This window comes from Oncorhynchus mykiss, chromosome 3, assembly GCF_013265735.2.
Source record: "Oncorhynchus mykiss isolate Arlee chromosome 3, USDA_OmykA_1.1, whole genome shotgun sequence".
NCBI classification, from domain to species: Eukaryota; Metazoa; Chordata; class Actinopteri; order Salmoniformes; family Salmonidae; genus Oncorhynchus; species Oncorhynchus mykiss.
In genome coordinates, this window is record NC_048567.1 from 43,324,369 (window position 1) to 43,349,529 (window position 25,161).

At 42.1% G+C, this 25,161-nt stretch overlaps 1 protein-coding gene across 2 annotated transcripts in view; it reads left to right on the forward strand.

Annotated features, from left to right (window-relative positions):
- LOC110519984 (inactive dipeptidyl peptidase 10) overlaps window positions 1-25,161 on the forward strand; it is a 344,103-nt gene that overhangs the window by 154,584 nt on the left and 164,358 nt on the right. For both annotated transcript variants that reach the window (XM_036974136.1, XM_036974137.1), the window contains exon 2: window positions 24,458-24,572. In XM_036974136.1, the coding sequence (XP_036830031.1) occupies window positions 24,458-24,572 (115 nt within the window). The remainder of the gene's footprint in view (window positions 1-24,457; window positions 24,573-25,161) is intronic.

Genomic DNA, 25,161 nt, shown 5'->3' on the forward strand with positions numbered 1-25,161 from the left:
GAAGCAATTTTGTAGATGACATCGCCGAAGTCGAGGATCGGTAGGATAGTCAGTTTTACTAGGGTAAGTTTGGCGGCGTGAGTGAAGGAGGCTTTGTTGCGGAATAGAAAGCCGACTCTTGATTTGATTTTCGATTGGAGATGTTTGATATGGGTCTGGAAGGAGAGTTTAGAGTCTAGCCAGACACCTAGGTACTTATAGATGTCCACATATTCAAGGTCGGAACCATCCAGGGTGGTGATGCTGGTCAGGCGTGCGGGTGCAGGCAGCGAACGGTTGAAAAGCATGCATTTGGTTTTACTAGCGTTTAAGAGCAGTTGGAGGCCACGGAAGGAGTGCTGTATGGCATTGAAGCTCGTTTGGAGGTTAGATAGCACAGTGTCCAAGGACGGGCCGGAAGTATATAGAATGGTGTCGTCTGCGTAGAGGTGGATCAGGGAATCGCCCGCAGCATGAGAAACATCATTGATATATACAGAGAAAAGAGTCGGCCCGAGAATTGAACCCTGTGGCACCCCCATAGAGACTGCCAGAGGACCGGACAGCATGCCCTCCGATTTGACACACTGAACTCTGTCTGCAAAGTAATTGGTGAACCAGGCAAGGCAGTCATCCGAAAAACCGAGGCTACTGAGTCTGCCGATAAGAATGCGGTGATTGACAGAGTCGAAAGCCTTGGCAAGGTCTATGAAGACGGCTGCACAGTACTGTCTTTTATCGATGGCGGTTATGATATCGTTTAGTACCTTGAGCGTGGCTGAGGTACACCCGTGACCGGCTCGGAAACCAGATTGCACAGCGGAGAAGGTACGGTGGGATTCAAGATGGTCAGTGACCTGTTTGTTGACTTGGCTTTCGAAGACCTTAGATAGGCAGGGCAGGATGGATATAGGTCTGTAACAGTTTGGGTCCAGGGTGTCGCCCCCTTTGAAGAGGGGGATGACTGCGGCAGCTTTCCAATCCTTGGGGATCTCAGACGATATGAAAGAGAGGTTGAACAGGCTGGTAATAGGGGTTGCGACAATGGCGGCAGATAGTTTCAGGAATAGAGGGTCCAGATTGTCAAGCCCAGCTGATTTGTACGGGTCCAGGTTTTGCAGCTCTTTCAGAACATCTGCTATCTGGATTTGGGTAAAGGAGAACCTGGAGAGGCTTGGGCGAGTAGCTGCGGGGGGGGGGGAGCTGTTGGACGAGGTTGGAGTAGCCAGGCGGAAGGCATGGCCAGCCGTTGAGAAATGCTTGTTGAAGTTTTCGATAATCATGGATTTATCGGTGGTGACCGTGTTACCTAGCCTCAGTGCAGTGGGCAGCTGGGAGGAGGTGCTCTTGTTCTCCATGGACTTCACAGTGTCCCAGAACTTTTTGGAGTTGGAGCTACAAGATGCAAACTTCTGCCTGAAGAAGTTGGCTTTAGCTTTCCTGACTGACTGTGTGTATTGGTTCCTGACTTCCCTGAACAGTTGCATATCGCGGGGACTGTTCGATGTTAGTGCAGTCCGCCACAGGATGTTTTTGTGCTGGTCGAGGGCAGTCAGGTCTGGAGTGAACCAGGGGCTATATCTGTTCTTAGTTCTGCATTTTTTGAACGGAGCATGCTTATCTAAAATGGTGAGGAAGTTACTTTTAAAGAAAGACCAGGCATCCTCAACTGACGGGATGAGGTAGATATGGTTAAAGTGACTATGCCTATATGAGGAACAGAGAGTAGCAGTAGCGTAAAAGAGGGGTTGGTGGGTGGTTGGTGGGACACAATGAAGACAGCCCGGTTAGCCAACGTGCGGGAGCACTGGTTGGTCGGCCCAATTGAGGTAGTATGTACATGAATGTACAGTTAATGTGACTATGCACATATGATAAACAGAGAGTAGCAGCAGCGTAAAAAGAGGGATGGGGGAGGCACACAATGCAAATAGTCTGGGTAGCCATTTGATTACCTGTTCAGGAGTCTTATGGCTTGGGGGTAAAAACTGTTGAGAAGACTTTTTGTCCTAGACTTGGCACTCCGGTACCACTTGCCATGCGGTAGTGGTACCTCTACCTGGTGTAGAGGTCCTGGATGGCAGGCAGCTTAGCCCAAGTGATGTACTGGGCTGTACGCACTACCCTCTGCAGTGCCTTGCGGTCAGAGGCCGAGGATCTCAGGACCCATGCCAAATCTTTTTAGTTCCCTGAGGGGGAATAGGCTTTGTCGTGCCCTCTTCACGACTGTCTTGGTGTGTTTGGACCATTCTAGTTTGTTGTTGATATGGACACCAAGGAACTTGAAGCTCTCAACCTGCTCCACTACAGCCTCGTCGATGAGAATGGGGGTGTGCTCGGTCCTCCTTTCCTATAGTCTACAATCATCTCCTTAGTCTTGGTTACGTTGAGGGATAGGTTGTTATTCTGGCACCACCCGGCCAGGTCTCTGACTTCCTCCCTATAGGCTGTCTCGTCATTGTCGGTGATCAGGCCTACCACTGTTGCGTCGTCTGCAAACTTAATGATGGTGTTGGAGTAGTGCCTGGCCATGCAGTCGTAATGTAATGATATTGAATTGTGTTTGTTTGTCGATGCAACCAAATATCATCATTTGATGTACTGTATCTTCTGCTTGGATTGTTCCATTTGTGCCATTTAATTAATTTGTCTTTAATTCCAATTTGTCTAGAAATTAATACTTTTTTATGTTATTGATGTGTTGGATTCATGTCTCCATGTCAACCAAAAAATAAAGTAAAAAAATAGGACTAAATCAAATCAAACTTAATTTAAAGTGCATTTTGATTCGATTTGATTTAGACCTATTATTTAACTTTAATAACCAAACACAATTCAATATCACTTTTGAAATACAAATAATTGCCTATTAACTTGTCGACAAGTTAACAAATTATATATTGGATTCACATCTCCAAAAATGAAAGTAAAAAAATGGGCAGTGGCTCAGATTGAACTATCCAAGCAGTAGATACGTCTCCTTTAAATATTGATATTTGGTTGCCATAGTTCCTACAAAGTAATGTATCATTCAAACTTAAAATGAGTAACACATCCCTACATTTTGAGGTTACTGTAACTATACATTTTTTTCTTATAGGCCTAATCATGTAAAGCGTGCATTTTCAAGATAGCACAATTGCTGCAATAATTTGCACAGAATTTCGAAAGGCATTGATCACTTGTATCATGTAATGTAATCTCAACTGCTATCCAGGTCATTTGGTTCTGCTATTAGATGAAGCAAAGTGATAACAAATTCTTCTTCTTTTAAAAATAAACAAAAAAAACAGACATTGGTTTTCCATTGGAATTTGGTTGTGCTTTTAGATGGTCGAAAGCATAGTGATAACACATTGAAAATTCAAAAACTTTTGGCTGGCGTTTTGAGTGGTTGAATATAGGTTGTAATCTCATTGATCAACTCAAGCAAACATTACCCAGTTATTCCTGTTGAAATAAATGTAGTGTTGCCAGTGGGTTATTTGTCACATGCTCACCAAGGTCACATTGGAGGTGAGGCGAGGGAGCGCTCTAAGGTGCTATTTATAGCTATAGGCTTATTAAAAATAAACACAATAGTCCTCAGAATGTGGGATTAATTACATGGGTTCATAAAGATGCTATGAGTCACATTCTATCTGCTAAGGGTCATCATTTTCAGGCTAATTACATTGAATATCTTTCACTTTCTGAATCCTCATTAAGTGATCATGTCATTCGAGGTAATCATGTAATTCGGTGTAATTTGAAGTCAGTTTTCATGTCTGTTTTTTTAAGGTTACTCTTGGTTTCGATTCTCAGAGACACATTATGTGATTATGGATAATGGGATAAAGTTCTCTCTGGCCAAGTCCAAAGACCCTATTGGGTTTGTGGTTACTGTGCTTGTTATCCCCATTGTATTTATATATTGCTAATCATTATATAGATATAGATACCCTATTATCAGTGCCGATTTTAGCATGTAAATCTTGGTGGGGCAAACCAAAAAAATTAAATGTTATCTGTGGTAAATGACCTTAAGCCTATTTGGATGGGCAGTTCTAAAGTAACTCTATGGCATCACACAAGGGGCTTGAATGTTCTTGCTCTCCCTGTAGATTTTGCGGTGACGTAGTGTCCCCCTGAGTAACAGAACACTGAGCCAATCACAGTGCAACAAGAGAACATTACCAACCCCTACGCTCCATATTTACCACTGGATACCCAACCACCACAGAAAGCACTGAGCTAGGCTGAAGCACCTGCATTTTGAAGCTGCCTTACTCAGGAAAGCAAAAACAGATACCATGTTTGTATGCGGCTTTATTAACTCAATGTTGTTGTTTTTTACTTTGTTTGCGAACTGATATGTGACACGTATTAATGCCAAAATAACTTGCAAAACAGGCAACAACAAGAAAGTATACAGTACCAGTCAAAGGTTTGGACACATCTACTCATTTAAGGGTTTTTCTTTATTTTTAATATTTTCTAGATTGTAGAATTAATAATGAAGACATTAAAACTATGAAATAACACATATGGAATCATGTAGTAACTGTAAGAATATTTAGAAGATAAATACACAATGCAGAGGACGAGATGAAAATAGAGTACTTATCAGCAATCAAGGTAAGACCCAGATGCAGACAGTGTCAAAGTAACACTGTCTATTAAAGCAACAGGGGCAAAGGAACAGGACGGCAGGCAGGCTCAGGTCAGGTCAGGCAGAGGTCGGTAATCCAGAGGTGGGGCAAATGTACAGGACAGCAGGCAGGCTCAGGGTCAGGGGCAGACAGAGTGGTCAGGCGGGTGGGTACAGGGTCAGGACAGGCAAGGGTCATAAACTAGAAGGATGAGAAAAGAGAGACTGGGGAAAAGCAGGAGCTGACACAAAAAAATCACTGGTTGGCTTGACAAACAAGACAGACTGGCAACAGAAAAACAGAGAACACAGGTATAAATACATAGGGGATGAAGGGGAAGATTGGCTACACCTGGAGGGGGGTGGAGACAATCACAAAGACAGGTGAAACAGATCAGGGTGTGACAGTACTAAAATTCAAGAGGACTAAAAGTCAATAGAGTACTAACGATCAATGGAAATAGTGTTTTTTCTGTAATAGGGGATTAATGATCAATGGGTCAGAGACACGGGAGGAATTTCAGTCCGGGACCCATAGCTACATAGCAAGTTCTCATTGGTCCAAATTGTTTATACATCGAACCTGAAATAGGATACTTGTTATTAGGGGTGGCAGGGTAGCCTAGTGGTTAGAGCGTTGGACTAGTAACCGGAAGGTTGTGAGTTCAAACCCCGGGGCTGACAAGGTACAAATCTGTCGTTCTGCCCCTGAACAGGCAGTTAACCCACTGTTCCCAGGCCATCATTGAAAATAAGAATTTGTTCTTAACTGACTTGCCTGGTTAAATAAAGAAAAAATAAATAAAATTTGGCCATTGGCCCAGTTTTATTGCAAGGAATTCTAATTGGTCAACCACAGGCTAGGGCTGGGTTATAAAGTACATCCTGTTACTTTGTTCTGTGAAGAGAATCACGGGAGAGAATCACTGAGGACAGAGAATGAACATCTATCTCCCCGCATGATTTATCTTCTTTGAATTAATCTATGTTTCTCCCCCTGATTGTTTTTTGGGGTCTGTGTTATTGAAAAGTAACGTCAACTGCTAACATAACCAAAAAGAAGGAGCTGATGCCAGTTTCATCTTAGCGTTTGATGGTTTTTGAGACTGCACTTGAAGAAACTTTAAAAGTTATTGAAATGTTCTGCGTTGACTGACTTCATGTCTTAAAGTAAAAATGGACTGTCATTTCTCTTTGTTTATTTGAGCTTTTCTTGCCATAATATGAACTTGGTATTTTACCAAACAGGGCTGTCTTCTGTATACCTCCCCTATCTTATCACAACACAACTGATGGGCTCAAACACATTTTAAACACATTCCAGAGGTGACTACCTCATGAAGCTGGTTGAGAGAATGCCAAGTGTGTGCAAAGCTGTCATCAAGGCAAAGGGTGGTTACTTTGAAGAATCTCAAATATAAAATATATTTAGATTTGCTTAACAATTGTTTGGTTACTACATGATACCATATGTGTTATTTCATAGTGTTGATGCCTTCACTATTATTCTGCAATGTAGAAAATAGTGAAAATAAAGAAATCCTGTAATGAGTAGGTGTGTCCAAACCTTTGAATGGTATTATATATATATATATATATATACAGTGCATTCGGAAAGTATTCAGATCCTTTAACTTTGTCCGCATTCCGTTACATTGCAGCCTTGTTCAAAAACCGATTACATTTTTTCCCCCCTCATCAATGTACACACAATGCCCCATGATGACAAAGCAAAAACAGGTTTTTAGAAAAACTATTCAGACCCTGTACTCAGTACTTTGTTGAAGCACCTTTGGCGGTGAGTACAGCCACAAGTCTTCTTGAGTATGACGCTACAAGCTTGGCACACCTGTATTTGGGGAGTTTCTCCAATTCCTTTCTGGAGATCCTTTCACGCTCTGTCAGGTTGGATGTGGAGCGTCGCTGCACAGCTATTTTCAGTTCTCTCCAGAGATGTTCGATCAGGTTTAAGTCCGAGCTCTGGCTGGGCCAATCAAGGACATTCAGAGACTTGTCCCAAAGCCACTCCTGTGTTGTCTTGACTGTGTGCTTAGGGTCATTGTTCTGATGGAAGGCGAACCTTCACCCCAGTTTGAGGCCCTGAGCGCTCTGGAGCAGATTTTCATTAGGCATCTCTCTGTACTTTGATCCATTCATCTTTCCCTCGATCCTGCCTAGTCTCCCAGTCTCTGCCACTGCTGCCACCACCATGCTTCACCAAAGGGATGGTGTCCGGCCAAATAGTTAATTCTTGGTTTCATTAGACCAGAGAATCTTGTTCCTCATTGTCTGTGAGTCTTTAAGGTGCCTTTTGGCAAACTCCAAGCTGGCTGTCATGTGCCTTTTACGGAGGACTGTCTTCCGTCTGGCCACTCTACCATAAAGGCCTGATTGGTGGAGTGCTGCAGAGATGGTTGTCTTTCTGAAATGTTCTCCCATCTCCACAAAGGAACTCTGGAGCTCTGTCAGAGTGACCATAGGGTTCTTGGTCACCTCCCTGACCAAGGCCCTTCTCCCCCCCGATTGTTCAGTTTGGCCGGGGCGGCCAGCTCTAGGAAGAGTCTAGGTGGTTCCAAACTTTTCCATTTAACCCTTTCATGCGTGAGTTCCAAATATCTCTAACGGTCGCCCCAGCGTGAGTTTTTTTATGCACGTGATGTTAGAATGTCCTCTCCATTCCAGAATGTGATTGATACGTAACAGTACATTTTATCCGCGCTGCCCTCAAACTAAAGCACGCAGACTGTTTATATGTATAGGTTGTTTTAACTTCAATTTCAAATGATTTTCTAACAAGTTTTTATTTTCTAAAAACAGTTTGAATTTAGGTGTGTTCCGCCTCCTCATTCATTCACATAAAAATAGTCATTTTTACTTTTGCGGATCATTAAATTTTTGGGACATTTCTGACACGGACAAAATTCCCCAAGCACTTCCCAATTGTTTGTGCAGTTCACGTCTGCAGCTCATCTCCCGTCAGAACAGGATCTGCACACGTGTTCACATTTTCCATTCCACATTTCTATTGTAGCGTACTGCATGTATGGAGCATAATATATTTGTGTATATTCTTTATCACCGCGGACACGTGAGGTAACGTTACTCATTGTATAACCTTTATGGTGTTATAGTCAATCGTGCTTATGTAGCCACATTCTTCTATTAGCTCTGTAAAACAATGCTAAATGCGTCAGAGAAGTATTATCTTGTGTTGCATTTTGAAGCTACCCTGGCCTTATGACTCCCAAGTGGCGCAGAGGTCTATGGCACTACATCTCAGTGCTAGAGGCGTCACTACAGACTCCCTGGTTCAAATCCAGGCTGCGTTTCTATCAAAGTAAGTGCCTTATTACGTTATAATAGTTATAATAATAGTTTCCGTATGCCGTTTCTGCTGTAGCTGTAGATCATAATATATTCCTTATCACCGCGGACACGTGAGGTAACGTTACACATTTTATAACCTTTGTGGTGTTATTGTCAATCATGCTTACCTAGCTACATTATTCTATTAGCTCTGTAAAACAATGCTAGTTGCGTCAGAAAACTATTAGCTTGTGTTGTATTTTGAAGCTACCCTGGCCTTATGACTCCCACGTGGCGCAGCGGTCTATGGCACTACAGACACCCTGGTTCAAATCCAGGCTGTATCACCTCTGGCTGTGATTGGGAGTCCCATAGTGCAGCGCACAATTGGCCCAGCGTTGTCCGAGTTTGGCCGGTGTAGGCCATCATTGTAAATAATAATTTGTTCTTAAATTACTTGCCTAGTTAAATAAAATAAAAATATGACCATGGTTTGTTTATTTGGTCTATTCAGCATAGCTCTGTTCTGCCCTGCCTTGCCCCCTTGTGGAGCTCAAAAGTTAGTTTCTTACTGTTATAACTCAAATCTGTGATTTTGTCAATGCAATAAACTATTTTTTATAGCAGTGTTTATTATGTTACTTCTTTGTAGTATTGTTTTATTGCTATATCCTTATATTGTATTCTAATGAATAATTCCTCTTTATTCTGTACTTTCAGAAACCAGAAACATTATTTGCCAATATTATAACTGGAGCTGGACATCTTTGGAGCTGAAGAATGAGGACAGCTTTTGTATGCTAACGTACACTCTTTAACAGTTTTACTGGATGAAAACACAGCAAGAAAACACATATGCCAATATGTAATAGTCATCTATTTTATTGCAGTATTGGTAGTTGGTTCAACAACTTGTTTTACTAGAGGACAAAAAACTGAATATGCATAACCCATATTTAATATTCATGCAGTGACTGAACAACAACTGCATTTCCACCCCCATCTCTAAAGGCATAGTATCATGGCAAGTCACATGTCAGATCACCTGTCAGGTCAGTCAGTCACTTATTGCTGCAGGTGCTGGAAGAGTGTGGGACTGCTGTACCAATTGTCCACGTACAAAGTGTGTCCCTTGCCGAGATGAGGAGCCAGCATGGTCATCACCACGGACCCGGACACCCCAAGCCCCTCATAATGTTGGATGTCAGTGGTGGACCCTGTGTAAACCAGTATTCTCTTAGGGAGTTCTTCTTTACTATTCCAATGAGAAGGACTGTCACCAGGAAGGTATACATTTCACTAATTGTGGTTGTCACCCATTTAGCGTGTTTCCCCCTCACTCCTGTCTCTCTCTTCTCCTGTAGCTCTAAGGCATAGCGATCGGTCTCCTCAACTATGTCTCCCACCAGCTCCTCTGTCAGAAACAACTTGAAGCACTCTGCCTCAGTTGGAAATGGCAAGGGGCGTTACACTCCAGACTGGGACTCGTCAAAGCAAACAGCAGGGCCAGGAGGGGAGAAATGACTGGTGGCCTTCCAGCTACCACAGAACTCCTGTACTTTATCCACTGTCGGTCTGCCTCCATCACCACCAGCATCTTCAAAGGGAACTGGTACTTCCTCAATGGACAAGGGAAATTCAGATTCAGGGTTCTCAATGACTACAAGGTTGGGGGGCAGCTCCTCTGTCAGAATCTGATTCCTGACTTTCATACTCATATGCTACAGCTTAGCTCACTAGCAACATACATAAACAACAACACTGAATGGCGCAGAGTGGGAGGTTATGTGGTTGACTGCCAGCACGCGCCACTTGTATCAATAAATCACTATCAGAAAATGTTTTGTGTGGCAATTATTTGTGTATTTACGGTTTTATTCACTTGTTTTCAATTCTAGGTGACAAATCATGCATTCCGATTCTTGCACAGATTGTAATGGGCACATATTATGTGTGTAAAATACTTTTTTGAAGGTTGTACTGATTATGATGACCTAAGCTAATTTCAGCTGTGTAGCCACGTTTGTTGACATACAATGCATTCTGGGATTCACGTCTGTTTGACCCAAGATGTTATAACAAAATGAGGTGAGTAAGAGTTCACAATTTTTTTTGAGGACTTCCGGAAATTAATGAAGGGATGTGAACGAGGTAGATGACACACCCCTTCAACATGCATACTATAAACAGACCAAACTCATCTCGTCTTCTCTTATTATCTTCGGTTTCTGTGAGGAAAAAATGCATGGCTGCGCGCTGAAACTAATCGTCGGATTACTTTCGATTTCTATAAAGTGTTTTACCTAGTTATTTCGATCAATGGTGAGCTCACCGTGATGTGATTAATTCTATATTGCTATTAGCTAATTCATATTGTAGTTTATGTCAGCCGAGAGTTAGAAAATATGACTGCTTGTGTTGGGTCAATCTTTCCTCAGCGCTAGGACAAATGTAGCCTACATTTTTCCGGTTAGGATGATTGTGTTATGCTATATTTACTTCTGTGAATATCTGAACAATGCATCCCAAAAATAAACTGCTGACATTCTGGACATAACTTTGTAAGGACTGTGTTTGTGTAAATAGTTTCTGGAAAAAAGTGTGGCCAGCTCAAACGCTGATTGTTGCGTCATTCGAAACTGCCGTTCTAAACGAGCATTCTAAATGAGTGTTCTAAACACACGGGTGTGATCGTACGCTTCAGGGACCACTGTAGAACGATCACACCCGTGTGATGGTACGTGTGAAAGGGTTAAGAATGATAGACACCAATGTGTTCTTGGGGACTTTCAATGCTGCAGAAATATGTTGATACCCTCCCAGATATTTGCTTCAACAATATTCAACAATATTCCATTTTTTTATACATATCCTGTACAGTATCGGTGTCCCTATATGGGACGGTTGTTGCTAACGTGCTCTGATGTGACTAGATGGACGTTGTAAGTAACATCTGACTTCCCAGGACATAAACATGTCTTATATGTGCAGAAAGCATAAATTCTTCTTAATCTAACTACACTGTACAATTTACAGTAGCTTTTACACTGAAAAATACCATGCTATTGTTTGAGGAGTGCACAACAACAAAAAACTTATCACGGCAACTGGTTTGATACATTCACCTCCGAAGGTCAATCATGTACTTACATTCAGTAATCTTGCTCTGATTTGTCACCCTGAGGGTCCCAGAGATAAAATGTAGCATAGTTTTGTGTGATAAAATACATTTTAATATTCAAATGTAGGAACTGGGTTCTAAAGTTTGAACCACTGCTGTTTAATACATTTTAGAATAAGGCTGTAATGTAACAAAATGTTGAAAAAGTGAAGTGGTCTGAATAGTTCAGTCTGGTTGGTGGGTCAATACAATTACTTACTTGATTGGAGGGAATGTGTTGTAATGTCATACAGCAAAATCAACTGTGTACATTTAACTCTGAAAGTGTTACATGTACACTATTTTCAGTGAACATATGAGTCCCAATGAACTAGTGTTAAAACGACACTTGAAAGTGTTAAAGATTTAACTCTGTGGCAGTGGTCCGCGTTCAACTCTTAAAGTGTTAAAATGAACTTGACTGCGGTGTTTGCATAGCTCTATTGTCGAGTAATATGCAAAGCCTACAGAGCAAAACATAACACTTGATTTAGAGTTAAATGGGCACATGTTGCTTAGTGCTGACGCTGTTACACTTTCTCAGTGTAAGAAATTAACACATGTAGTTGTTGATACCTGTGGTGTTACAGTAAATACTTTTTGGGTGTTGCTTTAACTCTCCATATGGTAAAGCCTAATTTGCATATTTCCCAGAGTGCCTTTTCTTTTCAAGCGAATTGTAGAGTTACCACACGTGATAGTTTTTGATAGTGACATAGACATGTTTATTGAATTATTTCATTTTAAAGGCCTGTGTCTTTCATCAACAGTATACCTCGGTGAATGCTATCATTTAAATGTAACTCTATGACAATACAATACAATATATACACTGCTCAAAATAAAGGGAACACTAAAATAACACATCCTAGATCTGAATTAATTAAATATTCTTATGAAATACTTTTTTCTTTACATAGTTGAATGTGCTGACAACAAAATCACACAAAAATTATCAATGGAAATCAAATGTATCAACCCATGGAGGTCTGGATTTGGAGTCACACTCAAAATTAAAGTGGAAAACCAAACTACAGGCAGATCCAACTTTGATGTAATGTTCTTAAAACAAGTCAAAATGAGGCTCAGTAGTGTGTGTGGCCTCCACGTGCCTGTATGACCTCCCTACAACGCCTGGGCATGCTCCTGATGGGGTGGCAGATGGTCTCCTGAGGGATCCCCTCCCAGACCTGGACTAAAGCATCCGCCAACTCCTGGATAGTCTGTGGTGCAACGTGGCGTTGGTGGATGGAGCGAGACATGATGTTCCAGATGTGCTCAATTGGATTCAGGTCTGGGGAACGGGCGGGCCAGTCCATAGCATCAATGTCTTCCTCTTGCAGGAACTGCTGACACACTCCATCCATATGAGGTCTAGCATTGACTTGCATTAGGAGGAACCCAGGGCCAACCGCACCAGCATATGGTCTCACAAGGGGTCTGAGGATCTCATCTCGGTACCTAATGGCAGTCAGGCTACCTCTGGCGAGCACATGGAGGGCTGTGCGGCCCCCCAAAGAAATGCCACCCCACACCATGACTGACCCACCGCCAAACCGGTCATGCTGAAGGATGTTGCAGGCAGCAGAATGTTCTCCACGGCGTCTCCAGACTCTGTCACATGTGCTCAGTGTGAACCTGCTTTCATCTGTGAAGAGCACAGGGCGCCAGTAATGAATTTGCCAATCTTGGTGTTCTCTGGCAAATGCCAAACGTCCTGCACGGTGTTGGGCTGTAAGCACAAGCCCCACCTGTGGACGTCGGGCCCTCATACCACCCTCATGGAGTCTGTTTCTGACCGTTTGAGCAGACACATGCACATTTGTGGCCTGCTGGAGGTCATTTTGCAGGGCTCTGGCAGTGCTCCTCCTGCTCCTCCTTGCACAAAGGCGGAGGTAGCGGTCCTGCTGCTGGGTTGTTGCCCTCCTACGGCCTCCTCCACGTCTCCTGATGTACTGGCCTGTTTCCTGGTAGCGCCTCCATGCTCTGGACACTACGCTGACAGACACAGCAAACCTCCTTGCCACAGCTCGCATTGATGTTCCATCCTGGATGAGCTGCACTACCTGAGCCATTTGTGTGGGTTGTAGACTCCATCTCATGCTACCACTAGAGTGAAAGCACCGCCAGCATTCAAAAGTGACCAAAACATCAGCCAGGAAGCATAGGAAGTGAGAAGTGGTCTGTTGTTATCACCTGCAGAACCACTCCTTTATTGGGGGTGTCTTGCTAATTGCCTATAATTTTCACCTGTTGTCTATCCCATTTGCACAACAGCATGTGAAATGTATTGTCAATCAGTGTTGCTTCCTAAGTGGACAGTTTGATTTCACAGAAGTGTGATTGACTTGGAGTTACATTGTGTTGTTTAAGTGTTCCCTTTATTTTTTTGAGCAATGTATATCATAAGGCCTTACTTTGATGGCTTTGTCTTACCCTAACACAGTGGTGTTTGGAAACTCCTGGTTTGCAGGCAAAATCAGGCATGCAGGTCACATTATGCTGGCTTGCAAAGTATTGTGTAATTCCTATTGGACTCCAGCCAGAGTAAGGTTATACTTGGATGTTTTATTCAAGCTGCATTCAGAATGACTGTCAGGGTTAAAACAGTTGATAAGAAGACTACCTAAACCATTTAAACTGGAACAAGTATTTCAGTGTCGGGTGCAATAATTCTAACTGATTGGATTAGTATAGAAACATTTATGTTATTTTTCTTTGTGTAGCATAAAATGAATGAATCAATCAACCAATGCACATGCAAAAACACAGATATTAAAAACAATCCTAAAAAAATCTAACCATTTTGATGGGGCTATTTTATTCTCCACAGTGTAAAACAATGACTGGTTATTAACACCAACACTGCTGGTTATTTTACACCATTGAGGGTTATTTTCACTCTTACAAAGTGAATTTCACTCCTTAATCAACACTAGAAATGTTACACTGAAAAATACATACTGCCCAATTTGCTGTGCACATGATCACATCAGAATCCGTGTTGTTTTCACCTCCTCGGTATACTTGACTCCACACATCATGATATGTGTTGACAACAACCTGATTTATTCAACTACAAAGCCTGAATAATGTAACATACCACACAGTGTAGGTAGCTCGATCTCAGAACAATGTACTTTCTAGAGCCTAAAAAGGTTATTCGGCTGTCCCCATAGGAGAACCCTTTTAAGGGACCCTTTTTAGTTCCCGGTAAAACCCTTTTAGTTCCATTTCCACAAAGGGTTCTACATGGTACCCAAAAGGGTTCTACCTGAAACCAAAAAACGGTTCTACTGCAACCAAAAAGGGTTTTCCTGTGGGGACAGGCGAAGAGCCCCTTTGGAAACTTTTTTTTTCTGAGTGTAGCCTTCATAAGGCATATAGTTTTATTTGCTGTATTTTTATTTCACCTTTATTTAAACAGGTAGGCTAGTTGAGAACACGTTCTCATTTACAATAGCGACGTGGCCAAGATAAAGCAAAGCAGTGCGACACAAACGACACCACAGAGTTACACGTGGAATAAACAAAACATACAGTCAATAGAACTATAGAGAAAGTCTATATACAGTGTGTGCAAATGAGGTAGGATAAGGGGGGGGGGGGGGGGGGGGGGGGGGGGGGTGAGGCAATAAGTAGGCTATAGTGGCGAAATTATTACAGTATGGCAAATTAAACACGGGGGTGATAGATGTGCAGAAGATGAGTGTGCATGTAGTGGTACTGGGGTGCAAAGGAGCAAAATAAATGAATTAAATAACAAGGTAGTTGGATGGACTACAGTTGAAGTCGGAAGTTTACATACACTTAGATTGTAGTCATTAAAACTTGTTTTTCAACCACTCCACAAATGTCTTGTTAATAAACTAGTTTTGGCAAGTCGGTAGGGACTTATCTACTTTGTGCATGGCACATGTCATTTTTCCAACAATTGTTTACAGACAGACTATTTCACTTATAATTCACTGTATCACAATTCCAATGGGTCAGAAGTTTACATACACTAAGTTGACTGTGCATTAAACAGCTTGGAAAATTCCAGAAAATTATGTCATTGCTTTAGAAGCTTCTGATAGGCTAACTGACATAATTTGAGTCAATTGGAGGTGTACCTGTTGATGTATTTCAAGGTCTACCTTCAAACTCAGTGCCTCTTTGCTTGACATCATGGGAAAATCAAAAGAAATCAGGCAAGACCTCAGAAGACAAATTGTAGTCCTCCACAAGTCTGGTTCATCCTTGAGAGCAATTTCCAAGCGCCTGAAGGTACCACGTTCATCTGTACAAACAATAGTACGCAAGTATAAACACCATGGGACCATGCAGCTGTCATTCCACTCAGAAAGGAGATGAGTTCTTTCTACCAGAGATTAACCTACTTTGGTGCGAAAGGTGTAAATCAATCCCAGAACAACAGCAAAGGACCCTGTGAAGATGCTGGAGGAAACAGGTACAAAAGTATCTATATCCACAGTAAAACGAGTCCTATATCGACATAACTTGAAAAGCTGCTAAGCAAGGAAGAAGCCACTGCTCCAAAACCGTCATAAAAATGCCAGACTACGGTTTGAAACTGCACATAGGGACAAAGAGCGTACTTTTTGGAGAAATATCCTCTGGTCTGATGAAACAAAAATAGAACTGTTTGGCCATAGTGACAATTGTTGTTTGGAGGAAAAAGGGTGAGGCTTGCAAGCCGAAGAACACCATCCCAACCTTGAAGCACGGGGGTGGCAGCGTCATGTTGTGGGGGTGCTTTGCTGCAGGAGGGACTGGTGCAATACACAAAATAGATGGCATAATGAGGAGGAAAATTACTTGCATATATTGAAGCAACATCTCAAGACATCAGTCAGGATGTTAAAGCTTGGTCACAAATGGGTCTTCCAAATTGACAATGACCCCAGGCATACTTCCAAAGTTGTGGAAAAATGGCGTAAGGACAACAAAGTCAAGGCATTGGAGTGGCCATCACAAAGCCCTGACCTCAAGCCTATAGAAAATGTGTGGGCAGAACTCAAAAAGCGTGTGTGAGCAAGGAGGCCTACAAACCTGACTCAGTTACACCAGCTCTGTCAGGAGGAAAGGGCAAAAATTCACCCAACTTATTGTGGTAAGCTTGTGGAAGCTACCCAAAACATTTGACCAAGTTAAACAATTTAAAGGCAATGCTACCAAATACTAATTGAGTGTATGTAAACTTCTGACCCACTGGGTATGTGATGAAAGAAATTAAAGCTGAAATAAGTTATTCTCTCTACTATTATTCTGACATTTCACATTCTTAAAATAACTTGGTGATCCTCACTGACCTAAGACAGGACATTTTTACAATAATTAAATGTCAGGAATTGTGAAAAACTGAGTAGAAATATATTTGGCTAAGGTGTACGTAAACTTCAGACTTCAACTGTATTTACAGATTGGCTATATACAGGTGCAGTGATATGTGAGCTGCTCTGACAGCTGGTGCTTAAAGCTAGAGAGGGAGATATATGTCTCCAGCTTCAGTGATTTTTGCAGTTCGTTCCAGTCATTGGCAGCAGAGAACTGGAAGGAAAGGCGGCCGAATGAGGAATTGGCTTTGGTGGTGACTAGTGTAATATACCTGCTGGAGTGCGGGCGGGCGCTGCTATTGTGACCAATGAGCGGAGATAAAGCGGGGCTTTACCTAGCAAAGCCTTATAGATGACCTGGAGCCAGTGGGTTTGGCGACGAATATGAAGCGATGGCCAGCCAACGAGAGAATACAGGTCGCAGTGGTGGGTAGCATATGGGGCTTTGGTGACAAAATGGATGGCACTGTGATAGACTGTATCCAATTTACTGAGTAGAGTGTAGGAGCCTATTTTGTAAATTACATCACCGAAGTCAAGGATCGGTGGGATAGTCAGTTTTACTAGGGTATGTTTGGCAGCATGAGTGAAGGATGCTTTGTTGCAAAATAGGAAGCTGATTCTAGATTTAATTTTGGATTGGAGATGCTTAATATGAGTCTGGAATGAGAGTTTATTGTCTAACCAGACACCTAGGTATTTGTAGTTGTCCACATATTCTAAGTCAGAACTGTCCAGAGTAGTGATGCTGGACGGGTGGGTTGGTGTGGGCAGCGATCGGTTGAAGAGCATGCATTTAGTTTTGCTTGCATTTAAGAGGGGTGGTGTATGGTGTTGAAGCTCGTCTGGAGGTTTGTTAGCACAGTGTCCAAGAAGGGCCAGATGTATACAGAATGGTGTCGTCTGAGTAGAGGTGGATCAGAGAACCACCAGCAGCAAGAGCGACATCATTGATGTATACAGAGAAATGAGTCGGCCCGAGATTTGAACCCTGTGGCACCCCCATAGAGGCTGCCAGAGGTCCGGACAACAGGCCCTCCGATTTGACACACTAAACTCTGTCAGAGAAGTAGTTGGTGAACTAGACGAGGCAGTCAATTGAGAAACCAAGGCTAATGGTCGGTGATCTGTTTGTTAACTTGGCTTTCGAAGACCTTAGAAAGGCATGGTAGGATAGATATAGGTCTTTTGCAGTTTGGGTCTAGAGTGTCTCCCCCTTTGAAGAGGGGGATGACCGTGGCAGCTTTCCCATCTTTGGGGATCTCAGACGATACGAAAGAGAGGTTGAATAGGCTAGTAATAGGGGTTGCAACAATTTCGGCTGCTAATTTTAGGAGGAGAGGGTCTAGCCCTGCTGATTTGCAGGGGTCCAGATTTTGCAGCTCTTTCAGAACATCAGCTATCTGTATTTGGGTGAATTAGAAATGGGGGAGGCAAGTTGCAGTGAGGGGTGCAATGCTGTTGACCAGGCTAGGGGTAGCCAGGTGGAATCATGGCCAGCCGTAGAAAAATGCTTATTGAAATTCTCAATTATCGCAGATTTATCGGTGGTGACAGTGTTTTCTAGCCTCAGTGCAGTGGGCAGCTGGGAGAAGGTGCTCTTATTCAGTACTTACACTATGTCAACAATTTCTGCTTATAATTTCTGCTCATAAAAATACAGTATGTTATTGGGTTGAATACATTATACAACCTAATCATAAGGGCAATTCCAGGGTTATGGCTGTGACATTTACACACAAAATGACAAACTAAATGTTTTTACAGATTAGACAAACAATAAATACAACTTTTGATCTGCGTGTCTATAGTACCCCTTGGGGGGAGTGTATCCCCAAAAAGCGGACTTATAAATATTGTCTTGTTTGAGAAATACAGCAAATAATAGGCATTTTGCAGGGGAAATTAAATGGACAAGCTTTTTGGCGAGACGGAACATATTAGGAAAAGTCTGTGAGTTTGTAAATCCCACGTTAAAACATGAATAGGCATTTCAAAGCAAAGGCTTGGCTCAACACAACATTTCTAATTTTGAAAAGGTTGTAATTTCTTAATTATTACTTTGAGGAAAAACAACTGTTACGTGTGTTTCACCCTCCATTACGAAGTCTGAAGTAGAGTCTGATTTCTTTATCAAAATCTATCAAAACACATTTGTTGTCATGTGTATTTGATTGTTGGTGATGTCATCAGAAGCCATAGTACCTTAGAACTACATAATTACAGATAGTCTGAATAGTATAATACATAGGCTAAGGAAGACCAGGCACCTCAACGGAAGAGAGTATTATTTTTATATATATCACAATTTCCATTACATGTTGAAAAAATACAAGATTATTTGTATTACACCTTTTCTGAAATATTATATCAAAATATGAAAATGAAGCAAACATTTAAATATAAACGCAACATGCAACAATTTCAAAGATTTTCCTGAGTTACAGTTCATATAAGGAAATCAGTCAATTTAAATAAATTCATTAGGTCCTAAAGTAGGAATTTCGCATGACTGTTGGTCACAGATATCTTTTAAAAAAAATGTAGGGGCGTGGATCAGAAAGCCACTCAGTATCTGGTGTGACCACCATTTGCCTCATGCAGCGCAATACATCACCTTCACATAGAGGTTGTTGATTGTGGACTGTGGAATGTTGTTCCACTCCTCTTCAATGGCTGTCTGATGTTGCTGAACATTGGAAGGAACTGGAACATGCTGTCGTACACGTCGATTCAGAGCATCCCGAACGTGCTCCATGAGTGAGATCTGGTGAGAATGCAGGCCATGGAAGAACTGGGACATTTCCAGCTTCCAGGAATTGTGTACAGATCCTTGCGACATGGGGCCATGCATTATCATGCTGAAACATGGTGAGTGGCACGATAATGGGCCTCAGGATCTCGTCACAGTATCTCTGTGCATTCAAATTGCCATTGATAAAATGCAATTGTGTTCGTTGTCCGTAGCTTATGCATGCCCATACCATAACAGCACCGCCACCATGGGGCACTCTGTTCACAACGTTGTCATCTGCAAACCGCTCACCCACATGACGCCATACACGTGATCTGCGGCTGTGAGGCCAGATGGACATACTGCCAAATTCTCTAACATGACATTGGAGGCGGCTTATGGTAGATCAATTAACATTAAATTATATGCCAACAGCTCTGGTGGACATTCCTGCAGTCAGCATGCCAATTGCATGCTCCCTATAAACTTGAGACGTCTGTGGCATTGTGTTGTGTGACAAAACTGCACATTTTAGAGTGGCCTTTTACTGTCCCCAGCACAAGATGCACCTGTGCAATGATTGTGCTGTTTAATCAGTTTATTGCTGTGCCACACCTGTCAGGGGGATGGATTATCTTGGCATAGGATAAATGCTCACTAACAGGAATGTAAAGTAATTTGTGCACAAAAACTGAGAGAAATAAGCTTTTTGTGAATATGGAACATTTCTGGGATCTTTTATTTCCGCTCATGAAACATGGGACCAACACTTTACATGTTGCATTTACATGTTTGTTTAGTGTACATGTGCCTATAGCATAAACGTATTTTCTTTACTTCATTAATATGTCAACTTTTTAACAAACAGGGGGTATGGGGGGTGAGGAAGAGGGGGCTGTGAGAGGCAAAATAAGCTCTGTGAGGGTGGGGGAAAATATGATTGAAAACACTAAACACACAAAAAAAGTGTTATTTGACACATGACATCATACTCTGTAATGGCAAAAAAATGATGTAATGTCCTGTTAAAATAACGTCTGCACCTTAAGGATAATTAGGAATGTGATGGCTTCATTTTGAAACGACAAACTTAGGTTGACCTGCCGCTGGAATTGCCCATATAGACTAATGTTGGCCCATAACTTACATTGTATTAACAACTTCATAAATCCTATCCCGAAAACAAGAACCTGCGTTATTCTTCAGTGTTGCATTAAGACAGACATAGCTAACAGGGCTATTTTATGTGTATCTACATAACACTTCAACCCTAACTCCCCATAGACCTGTTCTTCTTCTCCCTTGAGTCTCTTCTCTAAGAGATAGAGAAATGAAGGCTTTGAATGCATCCCAAATGGCACCCTATTGCATACATATTGCACTACTTTTGGCCAAGAGGCCTTGGTCAAAAGCGATGCACTATAAAGGGAATAAGGGTGCCATTTGGGATGCAGAACTTTCTGCTTGCTTATTGCCGGAGCTGTCGGATATTTATTTATGGTTTTCAGTGCCTCTCTGCAACACAGACTAACACCCCGATGTGGAGTACAATATCACATTTGCAAGATGAATGACAGTCTATGACAGAAAATCTAAGGGCAAAAAAATGGGTTGCTAAAAAATGGTGTGGGCAGCCATATTAGTTGTATGACTCTGTTATTTAGTTTGGTCTGTAAATCGAAATGAAAACTCTGTCTAGACTGGTGAAAGTAAAGAAAGTTAGACTTGCAGTGCTTGTGGGCGACAAGATTGTCTTGTTGGATTTACAGTTGCGCTTTGGCTGTCCGTCGCCTATTTTGCCCTTGCCTGTGTCTATGTACAGTATGTGTTATAACACTTTACTTGAAGTGTTATTCATGAGCATATTGTGAAGTGGTATAAATCTCAAGGGAAAGACCCGTGGTACTGAATGTGGGTTGGGGAAATTGTGATTCTAATGACTTCAGTTAAAAATCTCTGTAGACAAAATAAGAGCTAAGGTCATGACCAGAGGTGGGAAGAAGGGATTAGTACCACTTTGTAAAAGAGATGGCTTTAGCCCGTCCCCTAACCTACATGCCTAGTCGTGTATGTGTGTGTGTGTGTGTGTGGTGTGTGTGTGAGAGAGAGAGAGAGAGAGAGAGAGTTGTTGGGCGGGGGGGGGGGGGGTCTGTGTGAAACACACCCAAGCTATTTTCTCTTCTCCTGGGGGCTAGGCATTTGTCAGGGCCCTGACATGGTTCCCTAATCCCCATAATGGTAATGGAGAGACGCATTGGGCCAGAACTCTCTCAGTGGCTTTATCTGCTCATAATTGAGTTAATAAATTAAGGATGATGATTCCAAAACTGCTAAATAGGAAATTGGAGAGAGAGATATATTTGAGATGAAGAGAAAAAAGAAGCTCACGCATGGCGGGCTTTGGCAATTTAGAGTTGCTGTCAGTGTTCAAGGACAAGGCAGCCGCTTTTTGTGGTGTTAATGAAATGAGCGTCAGCCCAACCTCTGATAATATATCAGCCGCCTGTGCCCTTTGGGGGCCGAAAATGATATAACACAACGTCCCCAGAACAAGGGCACGCTCCTACGGCTTTGCCAAGGGATGCAAATGCGGATAGCCGGACACGTCACTCCCCACAGCTATTGGAGAGGTGCTTGACCGTTTGAACATTTTGGGGAGCAGGCGGAATGTGACGGTTTGGTTCACACCTACCTGTGAACCCTTCAAGATACACAGTAAATAAATCGATACAGATGCAAACCTCCTTTGAAAAATTTTGCAAAAATGTGACAAAAGCTTTTTGAAACGGCAACCTGGGTCTTATTGGCCATATTTCTACTTCACCTCTCTTGCCAATCACAACTCAGAAGTGGACCGGAGGCCAATAATCCCCTCCCTGTACCTGCAGGGTTTTGTCGGTAAGTGAGGCCAGGAAAGCCAGTGGTTTGGGTCATGCGGAGAGAGGGTCTTAATGTTGCCACCTTATCAGAACTAGCAGATATAGATGAAGGACAGAACCTATTTAAGACCACTGAGGCAGAACTCCTCTGACACTGAGCCACAGCCTCTTAAAGGCCCAGTGCTGTCACAATTCTGTTTTTGCTTTGTATCATATTTTTATTTTTTATTTTTTTATTATTATTATTTTTTACCTTTATTTAACCAGGCAAGTCAGTTAAGAACAAATTCTTATTTTCAATGACGGCCTAGGAACAGTGGGTTAAACTGCCTGTTCAGGGGCAGAACGACAGATTTGTACCTTGTCAGCTCGGGGGTTTGAACTTGCAACCTTCCGGTTACTAGTCCAATGCTCTAACCACTCTAACCCTGCCGCTGATGAAACTAACACTGTAAAAAAATGTTTTATTCCTGATAGTTGCTAGTTGAAAATTCAATCTGCACAGGACCTTCTAATCAGCAGGTTTGCATGGGCAGCAGTTTCGGCTTTTCATGGTGACATCTCCATGTGGTAAAATGGTTAATGAACCAATAACAAAGAGATTTTCAAACCTCTGCCAATAACAGCTAGTTTTCAGTTTTCCCTGCCCCACTCAGACCACACCCAAACAGTCATAGCAAAATGATTGCTTCATAAAAAGCTATTTTTGCTTATTTTAAAGTTGTAATATGCAGAAATTGCTCCGCCATATCCTGCTTACCTAAACTCTAATAGTTCACCTAATTTCAGTTTATGTGACAAAATAAGCTAGTATAGTGTAGAGAATCATTGTACCATCTAAACCACTGTGAAATATATTTTCCATAACCACAAATATTGTTGTTTCAGCTGTTTGAAGCTGGTGTACAAAACTGAAAGTAAGAATGGGAAGCATAGCAATAGCTCACATAGAACAGATCTACTGCTTCTTAGACTTGCTTTCAAGTAGAATCACATATCTATGACTCATATGAATTTGGTCAGGTCACCCAAATAGTTACACATTGCCACTTTAAAGGAAATATGTTACAGTAAGGTACTTCATTGTTACCTAGAAATGATTTGACATTGATATAAAAATGGCTGCATTGGGCCTTTAACCCACCACTGCATGGCTATTGAAGCAGACGGCCATCTTGACCTGTCCTTTCGCCACCATGTTAAGCTGTAAAATTGTTGAATGCAAAACATGTAGTCCTATGCCTGAGTTATGTTTCTGTCTTGTCGAATAGGGGTTATGACACACAGTGATACTGTAGCACAGCTGGTAAAAGGCTGCTTGTTTGTGCCGGGGAGTTGCTTCAGTAGTCATGAAGTAGGAGTATGAGAGAGAGACTCCGAGAGAGTTTTTAATGAAAGCTAGTCAACCATGCAAATAGCCTTTCTCCCTTGAAATGCAAATGATGAAATATTACCTTGCATTTTTCATGAAGTCCCTCAATACACTTTCATCTGAGCCCCTCCATGCAGCTTACAAACCGCTGCTTACCTCTGAGTTGAATTTCAACACAGAATGCCATAATGTTGCTCGTGCCCCACCGCGCAGCTTAGATTGAACAATATCATGCAGTTTATTTTGAGACCCACCATGAAGCTGGTTGTCAATGCTACTATGCAGCTTACAATGAGCCCCACCATGCAGCTCAAGGTGAAATGCTGAAACCTGTAGCTAGCACACCCACTACAATAAAGCTGAACATATACTTAACATTTTTGTGAATATCATTTCCTAGTTTACGTTTTTCTACTCCTACATAATTAGATGTTCACTTTTCTGTCGAAGTCATTGCTATTCTGACACAATGACCGGCAGTCAATCATAACATATTATGCTGTTTAAGTATTCTGTTTTTTCTTAGATTGTTTACATTATATTGTAGGGGTCAACCCATGCTGACCCATTCTGCTGCCTATTGTGTCCCTGCTTTAAAAAATGTATGTGTATGACGTGCTCAGTGTCTGTGAACTGTGAATTGGATTTGGCTTTCAATTTGACTTTCTAGCAATTCAACCATATGGCTATATTTTTTGTAAGCTCCTACATAACTGACTCAACATAAAATGACTCACGTATTGACAATCTGTGGTCTTCAATCAAATAGTTTGTATGGATGGATGCAAGAATATCTTGGACTCAAATCCGAAAAATGCATGTAGGGCTGTTAGCATGTTTATCCCTGTGTTTTGTGGCTCTGTACACTGTATGTCTAGGTATCTCCACTTTGTTCTTTTTTAGAACTCCCTTTTAATAACTGTTTCTCTCTCTCTTTTCCCTCTCCCCCCCCCCCCCCCCCCTCTCTCTCTCTCTCTCTATCTCTCTCTCTCTCTCTCTGTCTCTCTCGCTCTCTCTCTCTCTCTCTTCATCCCCCCTCTCTCTCTCTCTCTTTACAGGACCTTGGTGCGGGAGCTCCACCTGAGAGGAACTGGAAAGGGATTGTTATCGCTCTGCTGGTTATATTGGGGGTCTGCTCTCTGATCACATTGTCTGTCATCCTCCTCACTCCAGGTACAGAACTGGGCATGGAGAATTAGTACATTACTTTATTAACCAGAGTTGTGTTCTGCAGGAGAGACATAGCATCTGTCCCAGAGGTGGTTCAGTGCCTATGGTTTGGTAGACTATTGGTGACAGTAAGGAAATTAGCCCCAAAATGGCATTATTGCTTAACATATCTCAACTTTCTATGATGAATTTTGGGCTACATGCTCAGTTGTGCTACTCATTTCTCATTTTTGCCAGCACCTTTTATACTAACTTCATATCAGCACTCAGCTGTTGATCGACCTCCTCAATTTACTGCAATGAAGAACAGTTTATGTTGAGTGACGTACTCAAACATGTTTGGAATGACTCACAGATACAAGGAGACCACACTGTCCCCTGATGTTCCAACCCCTCAAATGTCTGCTGGGCTAGCTATCTATTGCATGTGGCTGCCACATCATTTACAAACAGGAGTGCTCTGTAGTTATCCAGCCCGGGCCAACATGGCTGACATTCAAAATCATTTGGCCCTCCTCTCTCTCTCTCTCTCTCTCTCTCGTTCTCTCTCTCTCTCTCGCGCTGCACAATTAGCAGCTGTCCAAGTCAACAT